The sequence below is a fragment of the Kogia breviceps genome, chromosome 4, assembly GCF_026419965.1.
Source record: "Kogia breviceps isolate mKogBre1 chromosome 4, mKogBre1 haplotype 1, whole genome shotgun sequence".
Classification (NCBI taxonomy): domain Eukaryota; kingdom Metazoa; phylum Chordata; class Mammalia; order Artiodactyla; family Physeteridae; genus Kogia; species Kogia breviceps.
The window spans coordinates 109,719,222-109,740,953 of NC_081313.1; the positions used below are offsets into that span (position 1 = coordinate 109,719,222).

General features: G+C 50.1%; 1 protein-coding gene across 35 annotated transcripts in view; it reads right to left on the bottom strand.

Annotated features, from left to right (window-relative positions):
* Nucleotides 1-21,732, bottom strand: part of P4HA2 (prolyl 4-hydroxylase subunit alpha 2) — a 41,627-nt gene that overhangs the window by 17,431 nt on the left and 2,464 nt on the right. For 14 of the 35 annotated variants that reach the window (XM_059061826.2, XM_067031570.1, XM_067031554.1 and 11 more), the window contains exons 3-10: nt 15,140-15,239; nt 14,433-14,529; nt 13,996-14,147; nt 11,075-11,212; nt 6,878-7,117; nt 5,178-5,371; nt 4,218-4,394; nt 23-93 (exon numbers count right to left, since the gene is read on the bottom strand). In XM_059061826.2, coding sequence (XP_058917809.1) covers nt 23-93; nt 4,218-4,394; nt 5,178-5,371; nt 6,878-7,117; nt 11,075-11,212; nt 13,996-14,147; nt 14,433-14,529; nt 15,140-15,221 — 1,151 coding nt within the window. In that variant the 5' untranslated portion in view covers nt 15,222-15,239. Of the gene's footprint in view, nt 1-22; nt 94-4,217; nt 4,395-5,177; nt 5,372-6,877; nt 7,118-11,074; nt 11,213-13,995; nt 14,148-14,432; nt 14,530-15,139; nt 15,240-16,438; nt 16,528-18,190; nt 18,293-21,732 lie in introns of all 35 variants that reach the window. The other 21 variants (XM_067031579.1, XM_067031583.1, XM_067031577.1 and 18 more) reach the window with 6 other exon arrangements.

Genomic DNA, 21,732 nt, shown 5'->3' on the forward strand with positions numbered 1-21,732 from the left:
CACCACCATCACCTTTGCTAACCTTTTGGAAACTCTGTAGCTGGCAACAGTGAGAATACCTGTCTTGGGATCACGAACAGTGGCTCGTGTAAGCTGGAAGGCAGGAAGAAAGGGAAGACTTATCATTCTTTGCCTTGAGTATTTTCTTGGAGAGACTGAGACCTGATCTGCCAATCAGGCCAGTGTGAGAAGGAGCTCTGCAGTCAGTGGCTCTAGCCAAGGCCCCATGATCCTGCAAGGCAGGCCAGGGCAGTGGTCTGGGGCCTCCAAATTCCTGCTCTATCAGACCCTGGCCACTACCCTGTTTGGCTGCTGCCTGCCCCTGCTCCCTCCAAGGTCCATGCAGAATTATGCCTACAGAGTCTGCTTTGTCCATCTGCCCATCTGCCTGGACAGCCCCTTTCTCACCAGGCCCACCCACCACACCTTCCTGCACCTGGCTGCTCCTACCACATTCAGACTGTGCTGCCATTCCTGAGCCTCAATCTTGCATGCACCTCTCAACGTGGTCAACTACACTGTCCTTCTGAACCTCAGCGGCCTTCTCTGCCCAGAAACCTACCCAAACACTCTCCTACTTCACCAGCCCACGCTGGCCTCCCACTGCTGCAAGGAACAAAAACAGAATGCACAGTTTTCACTACCTTGGGAGGCCTGCAAGGTCAGATGATAGAATAGGAAAGGAATCTAGGAATCTACAAGGTGCAATAAGTAAACTGCTGCCTGTAAGCCACCTCCACATACTCTCTCTCACTCACACTCACACACACACACACACACACACACACACACACACACACACACACACACACACCACCTCACCTACCTCATATCCCCCCAGTCTCCACAGACTGGTACAGTGATCCTCCCAGGAAGGACCTGTTGCCTGGAGCCAGCCCCCAGTGCTTTGGCTGTGGACTGTCCTAATGAGTGCTTACTAGGTGCCTGGCACTGCTGGGTGACCAAGACATGGCCCCTGCCCTCATACAACTCAGTCTAGTGGGGAAGGCAGAAAACTAGCTGGATAATCACAGCACAGCATGGTAGGTGCTGGGAGAGGGGAAGCTCAGTGTCTGTGGGGTCAATGTCTACAGGGTCAAGAATGGTTTCCTACAGGCGGGACCACCTAGCTGAGATTTGAAGGGTAAGTAGGAGTTTGCCAGGTGGGAGAACATTACAGGAACGGGGAAATAACAGCGATGCAGAGGCCCAGAGGTGAAAATGGATGTGGCACTATGACTGTGGGTTAGAACTGAGAGCAAAGAGATGAGAATAGGCTGAGGAGACAAGTGGGGGTTGGGCTGGATGCAACCTACAACCAATGAGAAGCAGGGAAGGCTTTATGCAGGGGAGGGACACCACAATCTGAATGTAAGAAGGATCACTGTGGAGACATCATGGAGGGTTGGCTAAGGAGGCATCAAAGCAGGAAGAAGGAGGCCAGTGAGGATGTAAGGGAGAGGTCAGGGCAAGAGGTGGTAGAAGGGATGGAGGGGGTGGATGGACTAGAAGACTGGCCAGGAGGTGAGATCAACCAACCTGGACACGAGCTGCTGCAGCGCATTCTGGTAAGACGGCACTGCACCTAGAGCAGAAAGCTTCCCTGAGATCGTATCTACAGTTCTTTCCTGATGACAACTGCAGCTGCAGCTAGACCCCATCCAAACATGTGGGCCACAGCACTGGCCTGACAACCACAGGGAGGCTCTGGGCAGGTGGGGCTCTGCTCCCAGGGATAGACAGGGCTATTTTGAAAGCAGACCAGAGACCCACAGGCAGCTGCCAGGCGTTCCCCACAGGCCAAGTTAAGCTCATGGGCCCTACTTCAAAGCCAGCAGAGCATCTGTCCCTCACAGGCTCCGGAAAGGAGAGGTCAGCTTGTAATAGCCAACATGTTTGGCTCTTCACATGGCTTCTGTTCAAAGACAAGTTTTCCCAACATGCTCCTCCCTGCCCACACTGCCCAGCCACACCCATGTGCACACATGCACCCAACATGAACACACACACACACACACACACACACACACACACACACACACACACACACACACAGATGTTTTAGTACTTTGGTCGGAGAGACAAGGGAGAACTCTCTCAGGAGGTTATGGCACAACAGTGCCTCTCTCACCTGACAGCCAAGAAAGCAGTTTTCTTTCCTGGAGGAATCTGGAGTTGGTCCAGGGAATGGAAGCAGGGGGGTTGGGGGGCGGTCTCTGGTCCCCATTCTCCACACACACTGGCTAGACCCTCCCTCAGTGACATCAATGACACTAAGAACTGACTCTGAGCCATAGATGTCCTAGTATCTCAAGCCAAGGTTGTTCCAAGATACAGTCCAGGGCCTAGGATAGGAACCTATTTTAGATCTCTCCAGGAGTGCTGGGCCTCCTGGCCTCTACAATTCTATTAGGAGCAGAGCAATAGAGGATCTCCAGCTAAATCCTCCCTTCTAATCACCAGTGATAGGAGAAGGATGGGGATATGGCAGAAAGTAGTTCTCTTTGAAAGATGTCAAGAAGGAGAAAATCTTTTATGAACTAGAAATAGAAGAATAATTTTATAACATGATGAATATATACAAAACCAACAGCCAACTGCATACTCAGTAATGAAATACCAAAAGAATTTCTATGAAATTCAGGAACAAGACAAAGATTCCTACTGTAAAAATGTTCTAGAAGCTCTGGGAAGTTCAATAAGACAACAAAAACAAAAGAACTATAACTATTCAGACGGAGAAAACAAAATTTTTCTTATTTGCAGATGCTAATACTATCTGGACAACCCAAGATAATTAGCTAAAAACCAAATGAATAATAAGTGAGTTCAACAAGTAGCTGTGATCTGCACCACGTCTGTTTCCTTGCAGGTAAAATGAAGATGATGACAGAGCCTGCTCAATAGACATAGCAGTTAACATATGTCAAGGACTTAGAACAGGGCCTGCCGGGACTTCCCTCGTGGTGCAGTGGTTAAGAATCCGCCTGCCAATGCAGGGGACACGGGTTTGAGCCCTGGTCCGGGAAGATCCCACATGCCACGGAGCAACTAAGCCCATGCGCCACAACTACTGAGCCTGCGCTCTAGAGCCCGTGAGCCACAACTACTGAGCCCATGTGCCACAACTACTGAGCCCACGTGCCTAGAGCCCATGCTCCGCAGCAAGAGAAGCCACTGCAATGAGAAGACTGTGCACCGCAACAGAGTAGCCCCCGCTCACCACAACTAGAGAAAGCCCGCACACAGCAACGAAGACCCAATGCAGCCAAAAATAAAATAAAATAAATTTATCAAAAAAAAAAAAAACCAGGGGGCTTCCCTTGTGGCGCAGTGGTTGAGAATCCGCCTGCCGATGCAGGGGATACGGGTTCGTGCCCCGGTCTGGGAAGAGCCCACATGCCGCGGAGCGGCTGGGCCCGTGAGCCATGGCCACTGCGCCTGCGCGTCCGGAGCCTGTGCTCCACAGCGGGAGAGGCCACAACAGTGAGAGGCCTGCGTACCACAAAAAAAAAAAAAAAAAAAAAAAAAAAAAAAACCAGGGCCTGCCACACTTCACAACTCAGTAACATTAGCTATTACTATGAAATATATTTTTACAATCAATAGTTTAGTATACAATAGTAAATGAATTTAATAATGTAACCAGTAAAAACATAATGATGAAAGAAACAGTTTTTTGTGAAGTTACAATAACAAAAAAAAAAAACACTGCCTAGGAATAAATTTAACAAGAAAAGTGCAGGGCTTAGGTGAAGAAAAATTTTAAAAATATGAATAAACAGAGAGACACAGAGTGCTCTTGGATGAGAAGATTCAATACTGTAGAGATGTTCGTGCTCCTCCAAGTCAATCACTTCTTTGCAATCCTAATCAGGAGACCCACAGGACCCAGCTTGGCAGTGCCCCAAGGCATTAACTTCCTAAAAAATAGCCCACACACCAGCCCCCAACACGGTGAGGTGACACTTCTCACTGTGGGCTTGCCCTGCTTCCAGTGTGCCCTTCTATCACAGCCCTTGTCTGTCCACATTGGTTCCCTCAATTTTCTTCCCCCACTGGACTATGAACCCTCAAGGTCAAATTGAGTCTGTAGTACCTTAGTACCCGACAGTGGAGTCATGCAAGACATAAGCAAAGGCCAGCCGGATAAGCAACTAAACTGCCCCATGGTACCAGGAGGGAGGGGCCCAAGAAGGAACTGCAGAGACACCTACTTTGGGTTTTGCAATTTCCTTGATCCTCTCGATTTCCTCATCAGACATGACATCGTAGTACCTGACGATGTGTGGACTATCCCACTCATCCTCCTCTTTGAAAGGGGCGATGAGCAGCTGTGGCGTCCCGTTGCCATGGTGGTACCTACAGAAAAGCCTCTTCTGCCTTCGGGGTGTCTGGGGAGCACAGAGTAACAAGCCCTGAACTGAGTGAGTCCTAACCCTCAGTCCCAAGCTAGTTGGCTGCAGACACTGGCCTCATACCCCAAGGCCAGCAGCCACTCCCTCCCGCCTCACCAGAGAAGAAAGCAAAAGCCCCTCAGTTTGACTGGCATGAAATAATACCCCACAAATCATGCAATGTTTCTTCCCTCCCAAGAATACCTCATATTGACAAGTCCTGTAGCAGGGTGTAATCCCTGGCCCCTCTCACAGAGATGTGAGTAGGTCAGGAGGGCTAGGGCCAGGGAGAAGTCTTTCTAGACAGAGGAGCCAATGGGAGCCAAGCAGATATGGGCATGGAGAAGACTGAGAGATTGTCTCACACCTGAGCCTCCTTGAGGAAGCACTAGGGTCCCAGGGCTCTCAAAGGCCAGTGATACCCCATACCAAGCTCTAGCAACTGCCTTGTCTTTGCTAGAGATCATGACTTCCGTGGGGGCCCAAGGCACATCCACACTCATGGCTTTCTTCAGAATAGTGAGTCAAGTAGAAGCTGCCCTGTTGGGGTGGGGAGGGGAGCTCAGTAATAACTCAGAGGATTGAAACTCTGCCTGGAACCTCAGGGAAGACAAGTCTCCTGTCCTATACCTCAGAGCACACCCACATGTCAGCCTCAGCAGATGCTACCAAGAATTGAGAAAACTACCTACAGACAGAGGAACATCTTCCTCAGATCTGCCTGTCCAGAACCAAAGTCTAGGTCCACAGCCTGGGCCCTGACCCATCCATGTGTCTCACCAGTTTGACACCTTCCCCACGACAGAGGCTCTCGTAGATATCCCTCTCAGGCAGGTAGTCCACAGGCCTCTCATATATGCCCTCCTGGGGTGCTAGCTCAGCTTCTGTGTGATTCAATAATATATTTTCTCTTTCTTCCTCCAACAACCGTTCAAAGTAGTGTAGATTCCCTCCAGCTCGTTCATGGCTCGGGTCTAGAAAAAGCAAAGAACAAGAAGGAAAAGGAAACCACAAACATCTGTTAGGTCATTTAGAGAAATTATTCTGTAAGTGGTTTTCTCTCCCAGCAGCTCACTCGCACGCAGCATTCTGCCTTCCACAGCACCTAAGCAGGGTTCGCTGGTTGTAGAGGAAAGGCCAACAGAGGTTCGCCCTACTCTGGTCAGAGATGAGAAAGGAGGAACAAGAGGGGAGGCGTGGGGGACGCTTAGCCACCAATGCGGCTCTCCTCCGGAACTCCCTGGAAGACCCAAGGACACAGGTCCAGAGAAGCAAGCCAGAGTTCTGCCTCCTCCTCCTCATTTGGCTGTGTGCTAGTTACAGCCGTCCCCTAGAGTACATCCACTACTGGTGACCACATCACATGCTGGCCACAGCTAGAAGGCAGGCTGAAACACCGGTGGCAAGAAGGGCCACATGACACTCCCACAGCTTTTTCTGTGGGCCTCACAACAAGAAGGAGCAAGCTTGGCAGGATTACTGTGCTACCCCTCAGATGAGCAAACTGCGGCCCAAAGATGTTAGAGATTAAGGTTAGGTTATTCAGAAGAGGAATCCAGGTGTCCTGCCTCCCTGTACAAGGCTCTTACTAACACGACAGAGTCCAAAAAGCTCTCTTCCCACATCCGTCTTACAGACATTCACACTAGCTGGTCTCAGACCCAAAGCCCATGAAAAGGAGCAGCTAAAGGAAGTCTTTGCTGGTCTGTGAAATCTCAGACTATGACATTCCATATATTAGTAAGAGGTAGAACAAATGGGTTCTTATGACACAGTGCTGGGCTTCCCTGGTGGCACAGTGGTTGAGAGTCCACCTGCCGATGCGGGGGACACGGGTTCGTGCCCCAGTCCGGGGGGATCCCATGTGCCGTGGAGCGGCTGGGCCTGTGAGCCGTGGCCGCTGAGCCTGCGAGTCCGGAGCCTGTGCTCTGCAACGGGAGAGGGCACGGCGGTGAGAGGCCCGCATACAGAAAAAAAAAAAAAAAAAGACACAGTGCTTTTGATCCCCTTCAGTCTAACACCACAGGACAACTGAAATCACCAAAGCCATGGCAAGTCTACCAGTTAGACCTCAGGCTTCTAACAGGTCAGGTCACTGTCACTGCAGCAACCCTGAAATACAGCTTGCCTCTCGAGCTATTTCTGATGCAGTATAGGCTCCATCCTACATAGCAGCAGATGCACTGCAGCACTGGATTCCTATTTAGAAATGGACTAGGAATCCATGTGTAGGGCCACGGGTGCCATAGGCCTGAGTGTATCCATCAGTGATTGGGCAAGGGCTAAGGCCAGAACTACAGTGGGTAAAGAACTAGCTGGCAGCTGGACTGGACCTGAAAGCAGCAAAACATTAGTCAGTGGCTAGGCGGCAGGTCAGACTGGCTCAGTCCCTGGAGAGCAGTCAGGTAGTGGCCAGCAGGGTGACCAGTTCCCCTGATACCTCCCCCTCTGCATCTGACCTTCCCCTAGAACCTCCTTACCAATGGAGAGCAGTCGGCGGGTGAGCTCCAGGGCACGGTGCAGGTCACCCAACTGGAAGACGGCATAGCTCAGATAGTCCAGCACCTGGGCCTTGGATGTGGTGGCCTCCTCCCCTGCATCGAGCTGCTTCAGCACCTGTTCCATCCACAGCACTGTGTGGTAATAGTCTCCTTCATTGTAGGCCGAGCGGCCCATCCCAAAGCAGTCGTCTGCACTCAGCACTGCCTGGTACTTGGTTCCTGCAGCAGGAGAGGCAAATAGTCAGATTCAAAGAGCCTCTGGGTTAGGGAGAAAGATTCCCCCATCGAGGGAGCCTGGGTCCCTGGGTGGGGGGCATCATCCCAGCAGAGTCCCACCAGGATTTCAGACCACACACCTCCAAGGGCCATTAGTACAGAAAGCACAGCCAGGCTGGCCCTGCCTCGGGGTGGGGTGCACAGCCTATCTCCTAACCTCAGACTACCCAAGTGGGAAGGGTCCTTTGTTACGGAAGAGCCAAGGAAGCCCAAGGAGTAGTATTCAGGAGAGTATAAAGGTCCTGTGAGCCACACGGCAGATGTCTATGAGGCAGCTGGCCATTTGAGACTGGAAGTCAGAAAAATAAGTTAAATATAAAAAAACAGGGCTTCCCTGGTGGCGCAGTGGTTGAGAATCCGCCTGCCAATGCAGGGGACACAGGTTCATGTGCCGGTCCAGGAAGATCCCACGTGCCACGGAGCGGCTGGGCCCATGAGCCATGGCCACTGAGCCTGTGCGTCCGGAGCCTGTGCTCTGCAACGGGAGAGGCCACAGCAGTGAGAGGCCCGCATACCAAAAAAAAAAAAAAAAAAAAAAAAAAAAAACAGAACTTATGTGGCAGGTAAAGCCATGGATGAAGATAATCGCTTCCAGAAACAATGTCAGGAAAGAGTAGAGAAGGTGGCTGAGGCCAGGGCCCCAGAGACCACCTATACAGAAAGGACAGAGTGAATAACACTGAGAAAGAAACAGAAAGAGCAGGAGTGATGTGACAGATGCCAAGGGAGACCAAGAGATAAGACTGCAGTGCCAGCTTTGACCACTAGGTGGTGGGGCCCTTGATGAAGATCAATTCAGCAGGTGCTGTGACCACAGGTTATGGGCTGTTGGCTCAGCGCTGGAAAGTGACCATGAAGAGAGTTTCAAGTCAAAAAGGAGATGTGGTGTGTAAGCTATGGGGAGATGCAGGGTTTAGGCTGTGACTCTCCCTGGAAAGCAAGGGAGTTTCCCTACAACCCCGTTAAGAGCAGCCTACGCATGGCTGACATGGAAGAGTTGCCTCAGAGCAGGCTCTTGCTGCCTGATGTCCAAGATGTCCAGGATGAAACCCCTGCTGCAATGTGTTGGCTGCTTCAGAGACCAATGTTGCTCGCCATGATGGCTCAGGAACAGACAATGTGGGACAGAAAAATGGGGAAAGTAAACACAAGACAGAGTTAGTAGGCAGACCACAGATTGGGGTGGGGAGGTCCTTGAGTCCCTGTTTACTCTCCACATACCTCCACAGATCTCTGGCTCTGTAGGCAGAGGAACTGAACACTGATGGAGGCAGTATAACACAGCTGAGTGAGCTCGACAAAACAGGGTCTGTGTGGGCCTAGCTATGGCACCCCACAACTGTGTGACTATGGACAAGTTACGTAGCCCCTCTGATTCTTAATCCCTTATCTCTAAATAGAGATAATACCATCAGTTTTAGAGGACTTGCGCCAAGAATTCAACAAGACGACATATGAAAATGTCTCCTATGATTCCCCAGAGTGGTAATAATCAGTAGCTATTATCAACATGTCTCAAAGATACCAAGAATGTCAAGAATGGCTCCCAGACACTCAGCATCCTTCCCAGGAGCCAACTTGAAAGTCTGCTCCCTAGAGAGTGCTCCCTGGAGAATGCCAGCAGAGCTGAGGGCTGAAGGGCAATCACACGTGATAAAACCCAGCTGAAGGGCGTAAAGGTATTCCTGCAGAGGTTGTGGGATGAACAAAGAAGCTGAGCAGGGGCAAAGCTTAGTACAACAGACAAGGAAGCCAGGGAGATGGTGCCACACAGGACCACAAAGACCACACATTAAGAGGAATTTGGTTTAGCCCTAAAAGTTAAGCATTGTGATCAGGAACTCATGTAAAAAGATATGTGCTTAAGACTACATGGAGGATGATTTTAAGGAGTGACCTGGAGGTATACATTAAGTTAGAATAATATTTCAATAATCCAGTTAAGAAAGAAGTGACCATGAGCCTGGAGTCAGGGCCTCCAAGTACAAAAGACATTGTGGGGAGGTAGAATCAAGAGCAGCCAGTGGATGGAGTGCTTTTTGCTGACGTAAGGACGAAAGACAGTAGATGGTTCAAAAAGGGATGAGGATTTCAGTTTGGGACATGTGAATTTTAAGGAGCCCATGGAACATCCAAGTAGAGATGTCCCACAGCCATTTGCCTGCACTGGTTGAAAGCTCAGGAGACAAGCCTTGACAGGGAACACAGATCTGGATGTCATCCATGTACAGGTGATACCTCAAGTGATGGAAATAGCTGGGCTCACTTGGAGAAGGTGCTTAGGGAGACACCAGGTAGGGATGGCATCCTGGGGAAACAACTCCTGTCCACCCCTCATTTCCCCTCCAGGATATGCATGGGGCTGTTAACTGAAAGTAAAAGGTCAATGCCTGGCTCTCTCTTCCCACCAACCATTCTCACAGCTACAGGGTGAAAAGATCCTGCAGGTGCCCCAAGCCACCTTCTCTCTCTTGCCTCATGGCCTGGCTTGGTCCAAAACCTGACTGAGTGAGGATTAAGGAGAAGACTACACTCCTTCCTGTTGGCTCACTGGACTCCTCAGTATCAAGACTCCAGGCCCTGACCAGCTGGCAACACAGTGTATCCCTCCCCCTCACCGTGATTCCCTCTGCTGTGCCTCCTACAGGGTCCCCACGGGTGAGGTGGCATCCAAGGTCTAATGGAGTCTAACTGAATCCCTGGGTTTATTGGCCTTTAATAGCCACCAAACCCCAACATGTCTTCTTATAAACATACTGAGGCAGAAAACCAAATTGAAAAGGGGCCTATAAAAAAATGAGAGAGGGCTTCCGTGGTGGCGCAGTGGTTGAGAGTCCGCCTGCCGATGCAGGGGATGCAGGTTCGTGCCCCGGTCCGGGAAGATCCCACATGCCGCGGAGCGGCTGGGCCTGTGAGCCATGGCCGCTGAGCCTGCGCATCCGGAGCCTGTGCTCCACAACGGGAGAGGCCACAGCAGTGAGAGGCCCGTGTACAGGAAAAAAAAAGAGAGAGAGAGAGAGAGAGAGAGAGAGAGAGAGAGAGAGAGAGAGAGAGAGAGAGAGAGAAGCCAAAAGAGAAACAGCCAAGATCAGTGCCCCAGAATTCAAAGGAGGGGAGACTATCAGGAAGAATGGAGCAATCAGTGTGCCAAATGCTGCTGAAAAGCTAAAGAACATTCTGCCTGAAACCTGTCTACTGGCTTTACCAGCCAAGTGGCCACTGGTGACCTTGCAGGGGCAGGATTGGCCAATGGGGGGGAAAGACGCCAGACTTTGTGTGTGTTCAGGAGGACATGGGAACCAAGGAAGTAGAGAAAGAGTGTGGATGACTCTGCAGCTGCCTAGCCAGGAGGGAGAAGAGATCAGTCATTAGCAGAGACTCAAAAGGGCCTTGGATCCTGAGGGAGGAGTTTGTTAGATGAGCAAGAACAGAGCATGTGTGTGAGCTCAGGGGGAAGAGTCCAGAGAGGTGGACACAGAATGAACAGGGGCAGAGACTGTAACTGAGGGCACACAGGACATGCGGCAATGAGTCCAGAGATCAGTCTTAGGCAAGATGAAATCGGAGGGTGGGGAATAGAAGTGGGTGTGGATGCAGAGCTGAGTGGTACCCTGGGGACAGAGACCAAGGAGGTCCTGAGCAGCAACCTCGGCATTCTCTGAGCTGAGAGAGGACAGGCCTGGGCTAATACTGGAGGGTGGTGGTGGGGTAGGGGCTGAGGGAAGACAGCTGTCATGGGAATAGAGGACTGACACCAACTGGAAACCCAAGAAAGAACTATAGCCAGAGGTCGTGGTGAGCCTGATCATAGAGACCATGAGTCAGCAGTGGCTCCATCCTTGTCCATACGCCACAGCAGACACACATGCTGGACAGGCTCTGCCTGGAGTGGTGAGTTACCTGGAAGCTCCCCTTTGGAAATTGTGTCTGGGTCCAGTCTGTATGTGTCCTGAAGTCTCATCAAGGCCTTGGCAGCTCCTGTTTCATCTTCATCAGTGGGAAAGAACTGTCGCTGCACTGACAGGTTGGCAATAAAGCCTTCCAAAGGAGAGAGTGAGAACAAAAGGTTACCCTGATCCAGGGATAGAATTCCACCTGGAACCAGACAGACACCCACTGGAGGGCCACTGGCTAGTGCAATCTCCCTGCCCATTCCCTCAAAGGCTGTTTCCCCTTCCTCCAGGAAGCCCTCCTTGATGGCTCCAGTCCAGGGAGATCTCCCCTTTCTCACTCCTCACTGTACCAACTGCCTGTGCTGCTCATTTGGAACTGAAGAGAAAGGCCCCTTCACACTAATTAACACGTGGGAATTTGAGAGTCTTGGCATAGAGACAGAAGGAAAAGAGAACAGTGAGGGTAACTGACAGGGACACAGGAAAGGACTCAGGGAGGACTTGCTGACCACCCAGTGGAAAACCTTAATCTAGGATTATTAGCCTGGCCGGGTAATTACAGACTCCTAGCCGACATCTCAGGTTGAAGAGCCCAAGGGACAGAAGTGGTCAACTCAGAGAGCCCAGCTGGCCACTCATTACTGACCACTGGCCCTTATCATCCAGAAAGGTGATGATGACAGTCCTGGAGGTGTTTGGTGCTGTCCCCACACCAAGATTAGAGACTGGAGAATCATCTGACCAAGGTCAGTATCGAGGTGGGGCTGCACAAGCCCGGCATGGTTCCCCTGAGAGACCACACTGGGCCTTGCTCTGCTTACTAGGGCACTCCTACCATTCAGACCCACGATGAGCTCAGGGCATGAGTTCCCCAATTGTGGTGCTCAAGACCACAGCCTGGAGCCTGGGAGAGCCCCTGAGCACAGAAGCACCCAAGGAAGCTGTTTGGGGACTCTAAGCCCTAGTTGTAAAGCAAGATATACACCTCCTGCAATCTCAGGACTCCAGGTGGAGGCCAGGACCTCCCACGCTCATTCAGAGGCTTCAGTTGTGCTCATAAGCTGAGAATTAGTAGGGGAAGTCCAAGGCCACTTCTTCTCTGGCCTCTTCCCCAGAGCAGCAGGACCCATAGCCACCTACTCTAACGACCTCAGGCTCAAACACCCACTTCTAGCCCTGCCTGGGGACCCAGGGACCAAGATGCTGCAACCCTGTCTTCCTCATGGCTGCATGGTCAGGGACTCTATGAGTTTACAATCCAGGGGAAAAAAATGCTTCCAGAAAAAGCCACATTGTTAGCATGTCTCCCTGCCTCCCCCTCTCCCCATTTTAGGGGAAAGAACTCTGAAAGAAAGAGGTGAAAACAACGCATGGCTGTCTGGGGCTGTCCTGTCTCCCTCCGGATAATTATAAGGTTTTCCAGAGGAACCAGATGTTGACGGTGGGGGATGGGTATGAAGAACAAGACTTGAGAACAGAAAATCATGTGGGCAGGCTTATTCTCCCACACTGCAGGCAGGACAGCCAGTTCTGAGCTACAGGCTCAGGCTGGGAGGCAGGGTCTGGGAAAGGCAGCCGTGGCTTCTGGAGGCAGTGAGCTCACTGGGCACAGCTCCGCCGGCTGAGGTCACCAATCCCTGCCCGGAGGCCACCCTGCTCCCAGCCAAGCCCAGCCCAGTCTGGCCATAAGGGCTAAAACGCCTCAGCCCCTAGAGACAACGATGAGTCTGAAGTTAATCAGCACTTCCAACTCAGGGAGAAGAGACAGTGAGCCCAGCGGGGCTGGGCTCAAGACTGGAATCAGAAGGGCCCACCTCCAGGCCTGCCCCACCATCTCCTGCTAAGAGGAAAATATTAGAGCATAGAAAGTACTACCATAGCAAAAGATTAAGCACAGTTAAAGCTTTAAATAAGTTCATACTCTAACACGCAAATCCCACTTACAGGAATCTATTGTAAGAAAATAATCAGAGATGGGCATAAAGATATGTGTAAGATTGCTGATGATCTGGAAACAACTCCACATCCACTGACTTGACCAGTTTTACACTACACCAGTATGACATATTACTGTCCAGCCATTAAAATCATGTTGCAGAAGAACATTTAAAGGACATATAGAGAAGCTGAAAAATTCAGGAAAACAGTATATGCTTATGTCACAATCTGCCAACAGATGTTTTCTTTCTAAAAGATCTGAATGGGAATGAATTTAGATGAGGCCCGTGCTCCCCAGCTTGCACTGGTCCCACCACTTAGCCCACTTATCTTACTTTTGTTAATTCATTTGGTCCCTCGAAGCAAATAAGTTTGCATTCCACGATATATACGTATTATTCCATTTTTTAAAATTTATATACATGTGTAAAAAGACTGGAATTTTAACAGTGATTATCACTAGGCAATTGGATTAAGAACTGTAATTTTCTTATATGATTGTTTTTGTGTTTTCCAACATTTCTATAAATATGTATTACTACAGCGTAATTAGAAAAAAGTCACTACCAAAAAAAAAAAGGGACCCCAAAACACTAGGAAAAGGCAAGAACTGATTTTTTTTTTGGACCTCGTAGCACAGCATGCAGGATCTTAGTTTGTTTTTTTTTTTTTGGACCACGTAGCACAGCATGCAGGATCTTAGTTCCCGAACAGGGATCAAACCCGTGCTCCCTGCAGTGGAAGCTCGGAGTCCTAACCACTGGACCACTAGGGAATCCCCAAGAACTGATTATTATAACATATTAAAAGCAAGGACAGACAACTGCCAGGTCCCCACAGAGATGAGAGCCACCTGACTGGCAGGCTACATGTTCAGACACTGCACGTGCACACCAACACCCCGACCCAGGACAGGCTCAGACCCACACTCCGCAGGTGCCAGCACACAGACATACTGGCTCACCCAACCATCTGCTCACTGTCCCTCACCTGCAGCTGAGTTCTGCAGGACAAGGTCCTCCAGCGCAGGCCAGTCTGTGTTTAGTCGCTTCACCAGTTTATAGGCATTCACAGGGTGAGACAGGTAGCCTTCAGGGTCAGCAGCTGACTTGCTGGTCAGGGCTTCCATTTTGTTGGCCCAGCTGTGGAACCAGAGAAAAAGGAAGGTTAACACACAGATCTTGACCTATGGTAATTTTCCTGGTGAGATTCAGGGGGTCTCTATTTAAAAAGGAAAAAGCAGCGAGTCCTTAGCCCACATACTTAGCTACTCTGGGGGACTGGCAGGAAGTAACCTCCAGGCCAGCCCCACATTGCCCCCTCAAGCGCTTCCTCTTATGGGCACCCAGGATGGGTTCCAGGGTGGGGGGGTGGCAGGGGAGGAGGGCTGGCTCAGTGTGGGTGTCGGGATTTAGGACATTAGACACCTCTTAATCTTAGAGAGCTTGGCTTCCTCCACCAAGATGTACTCCTTCAGGGACAGCACCAGGTCCTTCTCTGCATAAATCAGGTCTGTCATGTGCCCTGCAAGGGAGAGAAAAAAGGGCCAGTAAGAAATGGATGAGGGACATCTAGCTCCCGAACTGGAGGCACAAAACATCAGCACAGAGGCAAGCCCCCTGGGCCAAGGGCATATCAACTCTCTTGGGATCATGGGGACCTAGAGTTAAAGGAGGTCTAGACATTCGTATGAACCTGGCCCCCAGCTTCAGGAAGAGAGAGGCAGGGGCTCCAAGGGAATGTTAAGTGCACTGAGGACACCTTAAGGAAGAAACCCCAAATCTCACTCTCCCACTGCCACCCAGTTGGGTCATGTTACTGGGACATAGACATCCTGGGGGCTTCTCTGCTCAGAACTACTCTCTAGAAAAGGAGAAAGTTGGTCAGAAATGCCAGGCAGCCCAGGAGCAGCCTGCACTACCCAGGGAGGCGGCTCAGCTGAGACGGCTGGCTCCCAGGAAGGACATCCAGGTCATCAGGGCTCAGAGGGGGAAACAGCAGCTCTCCCCAGATCAGGTCAAAACCAGTGGATGAGGCCATCCCACCCTGAATGAGAAGAGGCCTCAGGCAGTGACATCCCCTGGCACACGAGCCAAGTATTGCTCAGGTAAACAATAGTACTATTGGCACATACCAATAGAAGTAAAGAATTCAGCCTGCACACAGCCCAGGACACCAAACCAGGCCACCAGCAACATAGATGCCCAGAATTTCATGGTCACAGAGGGCAGTGTCTGAAAGGCATTCAATGATAGTAGTCATTAGATCAACAATGGTAAAAAGCAACTTAGGTAAGGATACACATACACATGTGCACATATATACACACATTCAAACATGCCAAAATCCTGACCTAACACACAGAAGCCAGGGAAGATATTCAGGACCACCAGTGGAAAGATGTCAGGGTATAGAATTCTGTCCCCTGCTCTGGGAGGCCAAGTGCCCTTGGGAGAGACTCTGCCTCTCGACTTCTGGTAAACAACTGACAACACGGGAAGGCTGAATGGAGGCAGGGGCTGTGGAAGACAGTCACCTCTGGGTCTAACAGTCTGTCAGTTCAAGATTCTGGCCCAGACCTCTTCTCTGTTTCTGTCTTTCCTTCCAACACAGGTGCAAGGACAGTGCCAGATGCTGAGGACCCAGATGTAACACACAGTCCCTGCCCACAAGATTGAAAGTACAGGAGAGACAATGACAGAAAGAGAACTTCACACAATATGCCCCAGGGGACCCACACCCAAAATAAGGTGTACAGCAGATGGTGAGCCAGAAGAGAAATCAAACTGCTCCCTGCTGGTCTGCACCTGGCCACAGTTAGAGCGGACTGGGCAGACACTGCTCTTCCTGTAGTGAGCTCCTTGGAAGACACTGTCCTCTTGGAAGACACTGTCCTCATGGAGAATCACCATTCACAAATATTTACTAAAGACCCACATATGCCAGGCACTGAGCTACACACTAGGGATACAAAAATGAATCAGCTACACAGGGCCAAAACCTTAGGCCAGGCTGGGTTGCTGACATGAGTAAGAGGCCAGCTGCTGTCTTCTCATCAGCCTAGAAATAGCCAGACCCAGCTCTGAAGGCAGCAGACACACCATGGGGCAAGCCCCACTGGCAGTGGACCCAAGTACACAATGGAGGCTTTGGACATCATCTCCCAGCTCAGCCATGCAGCCTGGAGCACACTGAAGGAACAGCACCCACGTAAGCCCCAGTTCTGTCAGTCCCTCCTCTTCCTGCTCTACTTCAGCCAAGCCCCACTGGAAATTTACTGAGAGAGAACAGGAATATAAAGGAAATACAAATGCTTTCTCTCCAAAATGTAAGCCTTATCTGACAGAATTCTAAGTCTGAGCTGACTTAACGCCAGCTCAGCAGTTTTTTGCCTGCGATGATTAGATGCATAGTCACGTCCACCATTCCTCACCTCACCCTTTCAGAAGAAATTCCAATCCACTGTGGTTCCAGATTAGGCTCAGAGAAGCCCAACCATGACCCCCACCCTCAAACGGGTTCCTATATGTGGAAGAGGAGAGAATAAGTGAGTGTCCCCATTTGCTCGTCCCTTGCAAATGTCTGCAGAGCTGACACCATGCCCATCAATACCCTAGGTGTCAGGGGCCCAGATATACACAGAACAAGATCCTTTAGCCCACAACCTACTGCAGGGTAGGAAGTATGGGCTAAGGGATCCATTATAAAGTTAGGGGAGCAGATGAAAGCAAGTCACCGAGAAGAGGTGCGATGGCCCAGCCTAGCCCCAAGGTAAAGCCCAGATCCCGCTTTTGCCAGACACAAATCTGCTCCCAGGCCTCAGCATACCACATCTCCACCCTGGGATTACAGAAGGCCTCTCTTCTTGCTTACATAAGACCCATTCACAGGGTTAGGGTCTGCTCCTTGTACTTCAAGAGGCTTCATCAGCTCAGCAGAACACCTTTTGTATGTGTGTAGGGAGGGAACAGTAAAAACCCGGAGCCAGGAGGCTGTATCTGTGGACAATGAGGAATCAGCCAACTACCCATCAGGCTGGGGTGATGGGAGAGCACTGCCCAGGCAGGAGACCAGACCAAACACGGTTGGAAGTTGGGGGGCACCAACGTTTGTCCCCTGTTCCATCACCAGTTGCAGTGGCATGCCCATTCAGAGATCAGGTAACAAATTTAAGGGAGCGAGAAGCCTCTCTGTTCCTTTCAAGTCATCCTGGTGATACTGCCCATGGTTCATGCCTTACAGCACTCAGGAAAAAAGCAGCCAAGTTTCTTCATTACATGAATACCAGCTGTCATTTCTCTGGAATGTGCTATCTGGCTTAGACTGAGCCTATCAACAAATCCCAGCCTGGAGGCAGAGCCCAAAGAATCACAGATGGGATTCTGGGCTGACCAAGAGTCTACGAAGTTCTGCTCTGATGGAGGAGGGGGGTGACAACCCTGCTGGTCCAGAGAGCTAGGCGCCCCCACACAGCCCCCAGACCGCCAATCAACACTGCCACCCCAGGCAAAGGTACACTAGAGCCCCAGCCTATTTCTCCTGATCCTGAGCCCCCGAACACTAATTTGTATTAGGTGTACAAAAGGCCATCTAATCAGGGTCAAGCTGGGAGGAGGCAGTCTCCAAGAAAGACTGTGTGCCACAGTATGGGAAAAGCCAACCACCTACATGCCCCCCATCCCATCTCATACCTATACCCAGAGCTTGCTTATGACAGAATAAGTGGGATCATGTATGCCTGCCCAGTGCCCCCACCAGTGTCCAGTGCTGTCAAAAGCCCTCCAGGAACCCTCAGAAATCCATGCTGAATAGGTCTAGAAATGGGCAACATTGAGGCCCCTTTTATGAAAATAAAGTATCACCAAGTCTGAACAGAAAACCAATACTGAGTTTTATCTGAGCTGCATCCCAAGTTTAGAACAAAGTCTGGCCCAACAACAACAGCAAAAAAAAAAGACCCTCACCACAGACTTGTTCATTCCAGGAAACTGTAACAACAGAAGATGTTACATTTCTTCCAAACAGTGGACTGTTATGGATTGTGTAAGAATGGACACTGTGTGCACACTGACATTGAGAGAAGATCAAAGCATCCTGTTAAATGAGAAAAGCAGGCTCCCAAACAATACATACTCTATGATTTCATTTTTGTAAGAAAAATTTTTATATATGTAAATTTACATACCTGCATATATATGCAAGTGAAGAGTCAGAAATCTAGTTGTACCTTGGTGAAATCACTTTATTTTTATGTTTACTTGTATTTCCTAGTCTTTCCACAAGGAGTCTGTGGGAAATTTAAAATATATTTCATATTTAAAATGAAAAGAAAACAAAGCACACCCTCTCAAATGGACTCCAAAGCGGCCCAGCAGCCTGAGTTTGGACCCCCACAGGGAGGTCCTCCAAAGCCTGCCAACACCCCAGTGACAATAAATCACCCACCAGGCGACCGGCACTATTTCTAAGCACAGGACAATTCCAAGACATACAATCACAGGCCTTAGCAAGCCCGCTCTTTGGAAAGGACATTTACAACCTGGCCAAATGACCATGAAAAGATGTTTCCAACTGCAAACCAGCAGCGTCCTTAGCTTCTCCCCTTACCTCATCAGGCAGGAACCTCTGCCAAGCTCCCAGCTGCAACCCAAATGCAACAGCTTGAGTTTTAACAATGTATTTGTCTGGCTTAGCTCTGAACAAGAGGCTGCCTGCCTTCTGTGAAGGGGCAAAATGAGCTTGAACAGGGCTCCCTGCAGCGGCCTTATCTCCCAGTAGCGTGGCCAACTCTGAATGGCAGAGCCAAGAGGACCTGCGTGCTCAACCTAGGAAGAGTTCAACAGAGGCTCCAGGAGGCCCTACCACCTATGTACATGGATGTCCATTTGGGCCCATAAGCTGCTCTCACTGGCACCCCAGGGAAGGATGGGAGGCACCCTACTCTCCCTTCCTGATGTCATGCCTCAATCATCACCCTGATCTGAGCCACCCCTAAGTCCCTCTTGCAGCTATACTGGCCCCTACCTGCACTGGTCTCTCATCTTACGTGGCCTCCCTCCCACCTCTGCTCTACAAAATAGCCATCACAGCTTACTACAGCCCCTCGTTTGGTCTCTTTCTCCCTAAGAACCCTCTGAAGGCTCTCCACTACTCTCAGAACAAAGTCCAAATTACCTAGCCCTAAGGGCCTTTTTGACTCTGCATGACCTGGCCCTACTGCCCTCTCCAGCCCCATCTCATGACTCCACGTTTCATATCTTCAACTATCACATCACATGAAAAACATTCTCCTTCACTGAGAACCTAACAAAGCCTAGATGTTCATGCATACCTATCCTTATGCAGTTGTCCTTCAGCCTCCACAAGGGATTGGTTCCAGGAGGCCCCGCAGATACCAACATCCACAGATGCTCAAGTCCCTTATATAATAGGTGTAGTACAGTCAGTCTTCCATATCCACAGGTTTTGCATCTGCGGATATGGAGGGCTGACTGTAGTTTCTCTATCCAGTACCTGGACATGTTGACTTGTACTTCCCACGTGGGTACCATCAAAACCCCAAAGTCTCCTGCTTCAGTAACTAGGCAATTAAGTAGCAGAAAAGGCTGTACAAACCAACATGCAAAAGCCAGTTGGGTTTTCAATCAGTCTTGGCAAAGACTTGGCAGTCCAGGTAAGACTACCTTATAAGGAACTACAGGAAAGAATAAAATCCACACACCACTATACTGGATGCACCTGACATACCACCTTGTACTCTCTTGGTCTCACCTGCCTCCTGGGCCCTGGGCCACTTGCTGTGCCTCAGACCCAGTGAAGGAGACTGTGCAGGCCCCAAATCTCTGACTCTTCCTACTACTTCCAGACTCCAGCGAAGTGCCATGCTGACCTCCCCAGGGGCTACTTGAGGACCCTGGGAGTGCAACTGAGGAGTGAGCATGGGGGAATTAACTCCTCCTGGGGCAACTGTGACTAATGAAGGACAGAAACAAGAGGACGCCAGCAGACAAATTCCCTCTCCAGGCCTTCACTGAGAAACTGTTCTGCAGCATGGGGCTTCTGAAGAGCTCACCCAGAGATGCCCTGCATGGCTGAGCAACTAGTGTATCTCTGTGCAGACTGGCCAGCTTGCTAAAGCACCACCTTGTATTTGCTTCACCTCCTTCTCGACCTCACTTTTATTTTCCCTTACCCTTGCTACTCTGCAACTGTACCTTCTAACAAAGCATTAAGTACTTAAGCTCTGCCTTGGGCTCTGTTTTCTAGGCTAAGATAACCACTATTCATGTTTCCAAAAATCTTTCATTTCTACCATCTAATCCTCACCAACACCTTGTAAACTAGATAATCATCTCCATTTCAGATATAGATATATAAGATACATAACTGAGACTGAGAATTTCCTGCGCACCTCACATGCTACAGGAAATTAATGGCAGAGCCCAGACCCAAATCCAAAACATACTTTCTACTATATATTGCTGCCTTCAATCCTACTCAGGAACATCTGTTGTCTTATAGCACAAGGACTTCCCCAAAGGAGGAGCCACACTTCGGCCTAGCAGAACAGGCCTACCCAGATCAAGGACTTTATTGTGGTTCACAAAGTAGCCTCATGACGTCTGTGGCTGGATCCCACCAGAAGGCAGACAGCAACATGGACCCAGAAGACAAAAACATGGTGCCTCAAGTCCAAGTGAGCAGTCACTCCTGTCCAGACATCACAGCACTCACAAATGACCGAATGGCCCAGCTCAGGGCAAAACAGTACAATCTAGTAGGCAGGCACACCCACCCTGGGGTCAGAGAGCCCCAGAATTAAAGCTTAGCTCCACAAATCACTTCCAGGATTTGGGACCTTAGACAAGTTACAGGGTCTCTTTGAGCCTCAGTTTTCCCATCTACTTAACAGTGAAAATATTAGAATCTGCATATCATAGGGCTGTTTTCAAGATTGAATAAGATGACAGATGTCAGTGGGCAGCCTAGCACCAGGCACAACTTATACCAGTCAAGAGCACCAAGGGTACTAGAGGAACGGCAATAGACCTGAAGCAGCCAGCTTCCCAGCTGATCCCTGGAGAGAAAGAAGGTCCAGTCTAGGGGACAGTGAAGATGAAAACAAGACAGAAACTGAATTTCTTAACACTCCATGTCCCAGGAGTGTTAAGAGATTCAGCAGAGGGTGGAGTCAGGCGTAACGCAACATACTGACCATCAGGGAATAACTCTGGAAACTGGTCAATCGCTGGCTCTAACTCTCACCAAGGAAGGAAAGTTCTCTGGCAAAAACAGGTGACTGGACCAATACTCTAGAATCTCACGTATTTCTATGTCTCTGACCTGCTCACTCCGAGTTCCTACAAGTACCAGGCCTCAGGATTGCAGCCACACCCTGGGCCCTCAGGAGTGCCAGGTACAGAGCAGGCTATGTTTTAGCAAGCACTTCATGAAAGGTCTAGAGCAGATGCTGGTCTGTGATCAGGCTCACATCCTATCTGAGCTGGGGAACTCACTACCCAAACATTTAATCCTCTGCCCTGCAATGACACCACTTGAACAAACACTCTCTCCTAGGTCTCCTCGGTCTCTAATCCAGACTTTTCATGCTCCTCTGCTCCTTCTGAGAATAAAAACTATATCCCTCATTCCACATCTCCAGCTCAAACCCCAGAGACCACAGGAGCCACCAGCCCTCTCTGCTCAAGAACAGACCGATGTCCCATC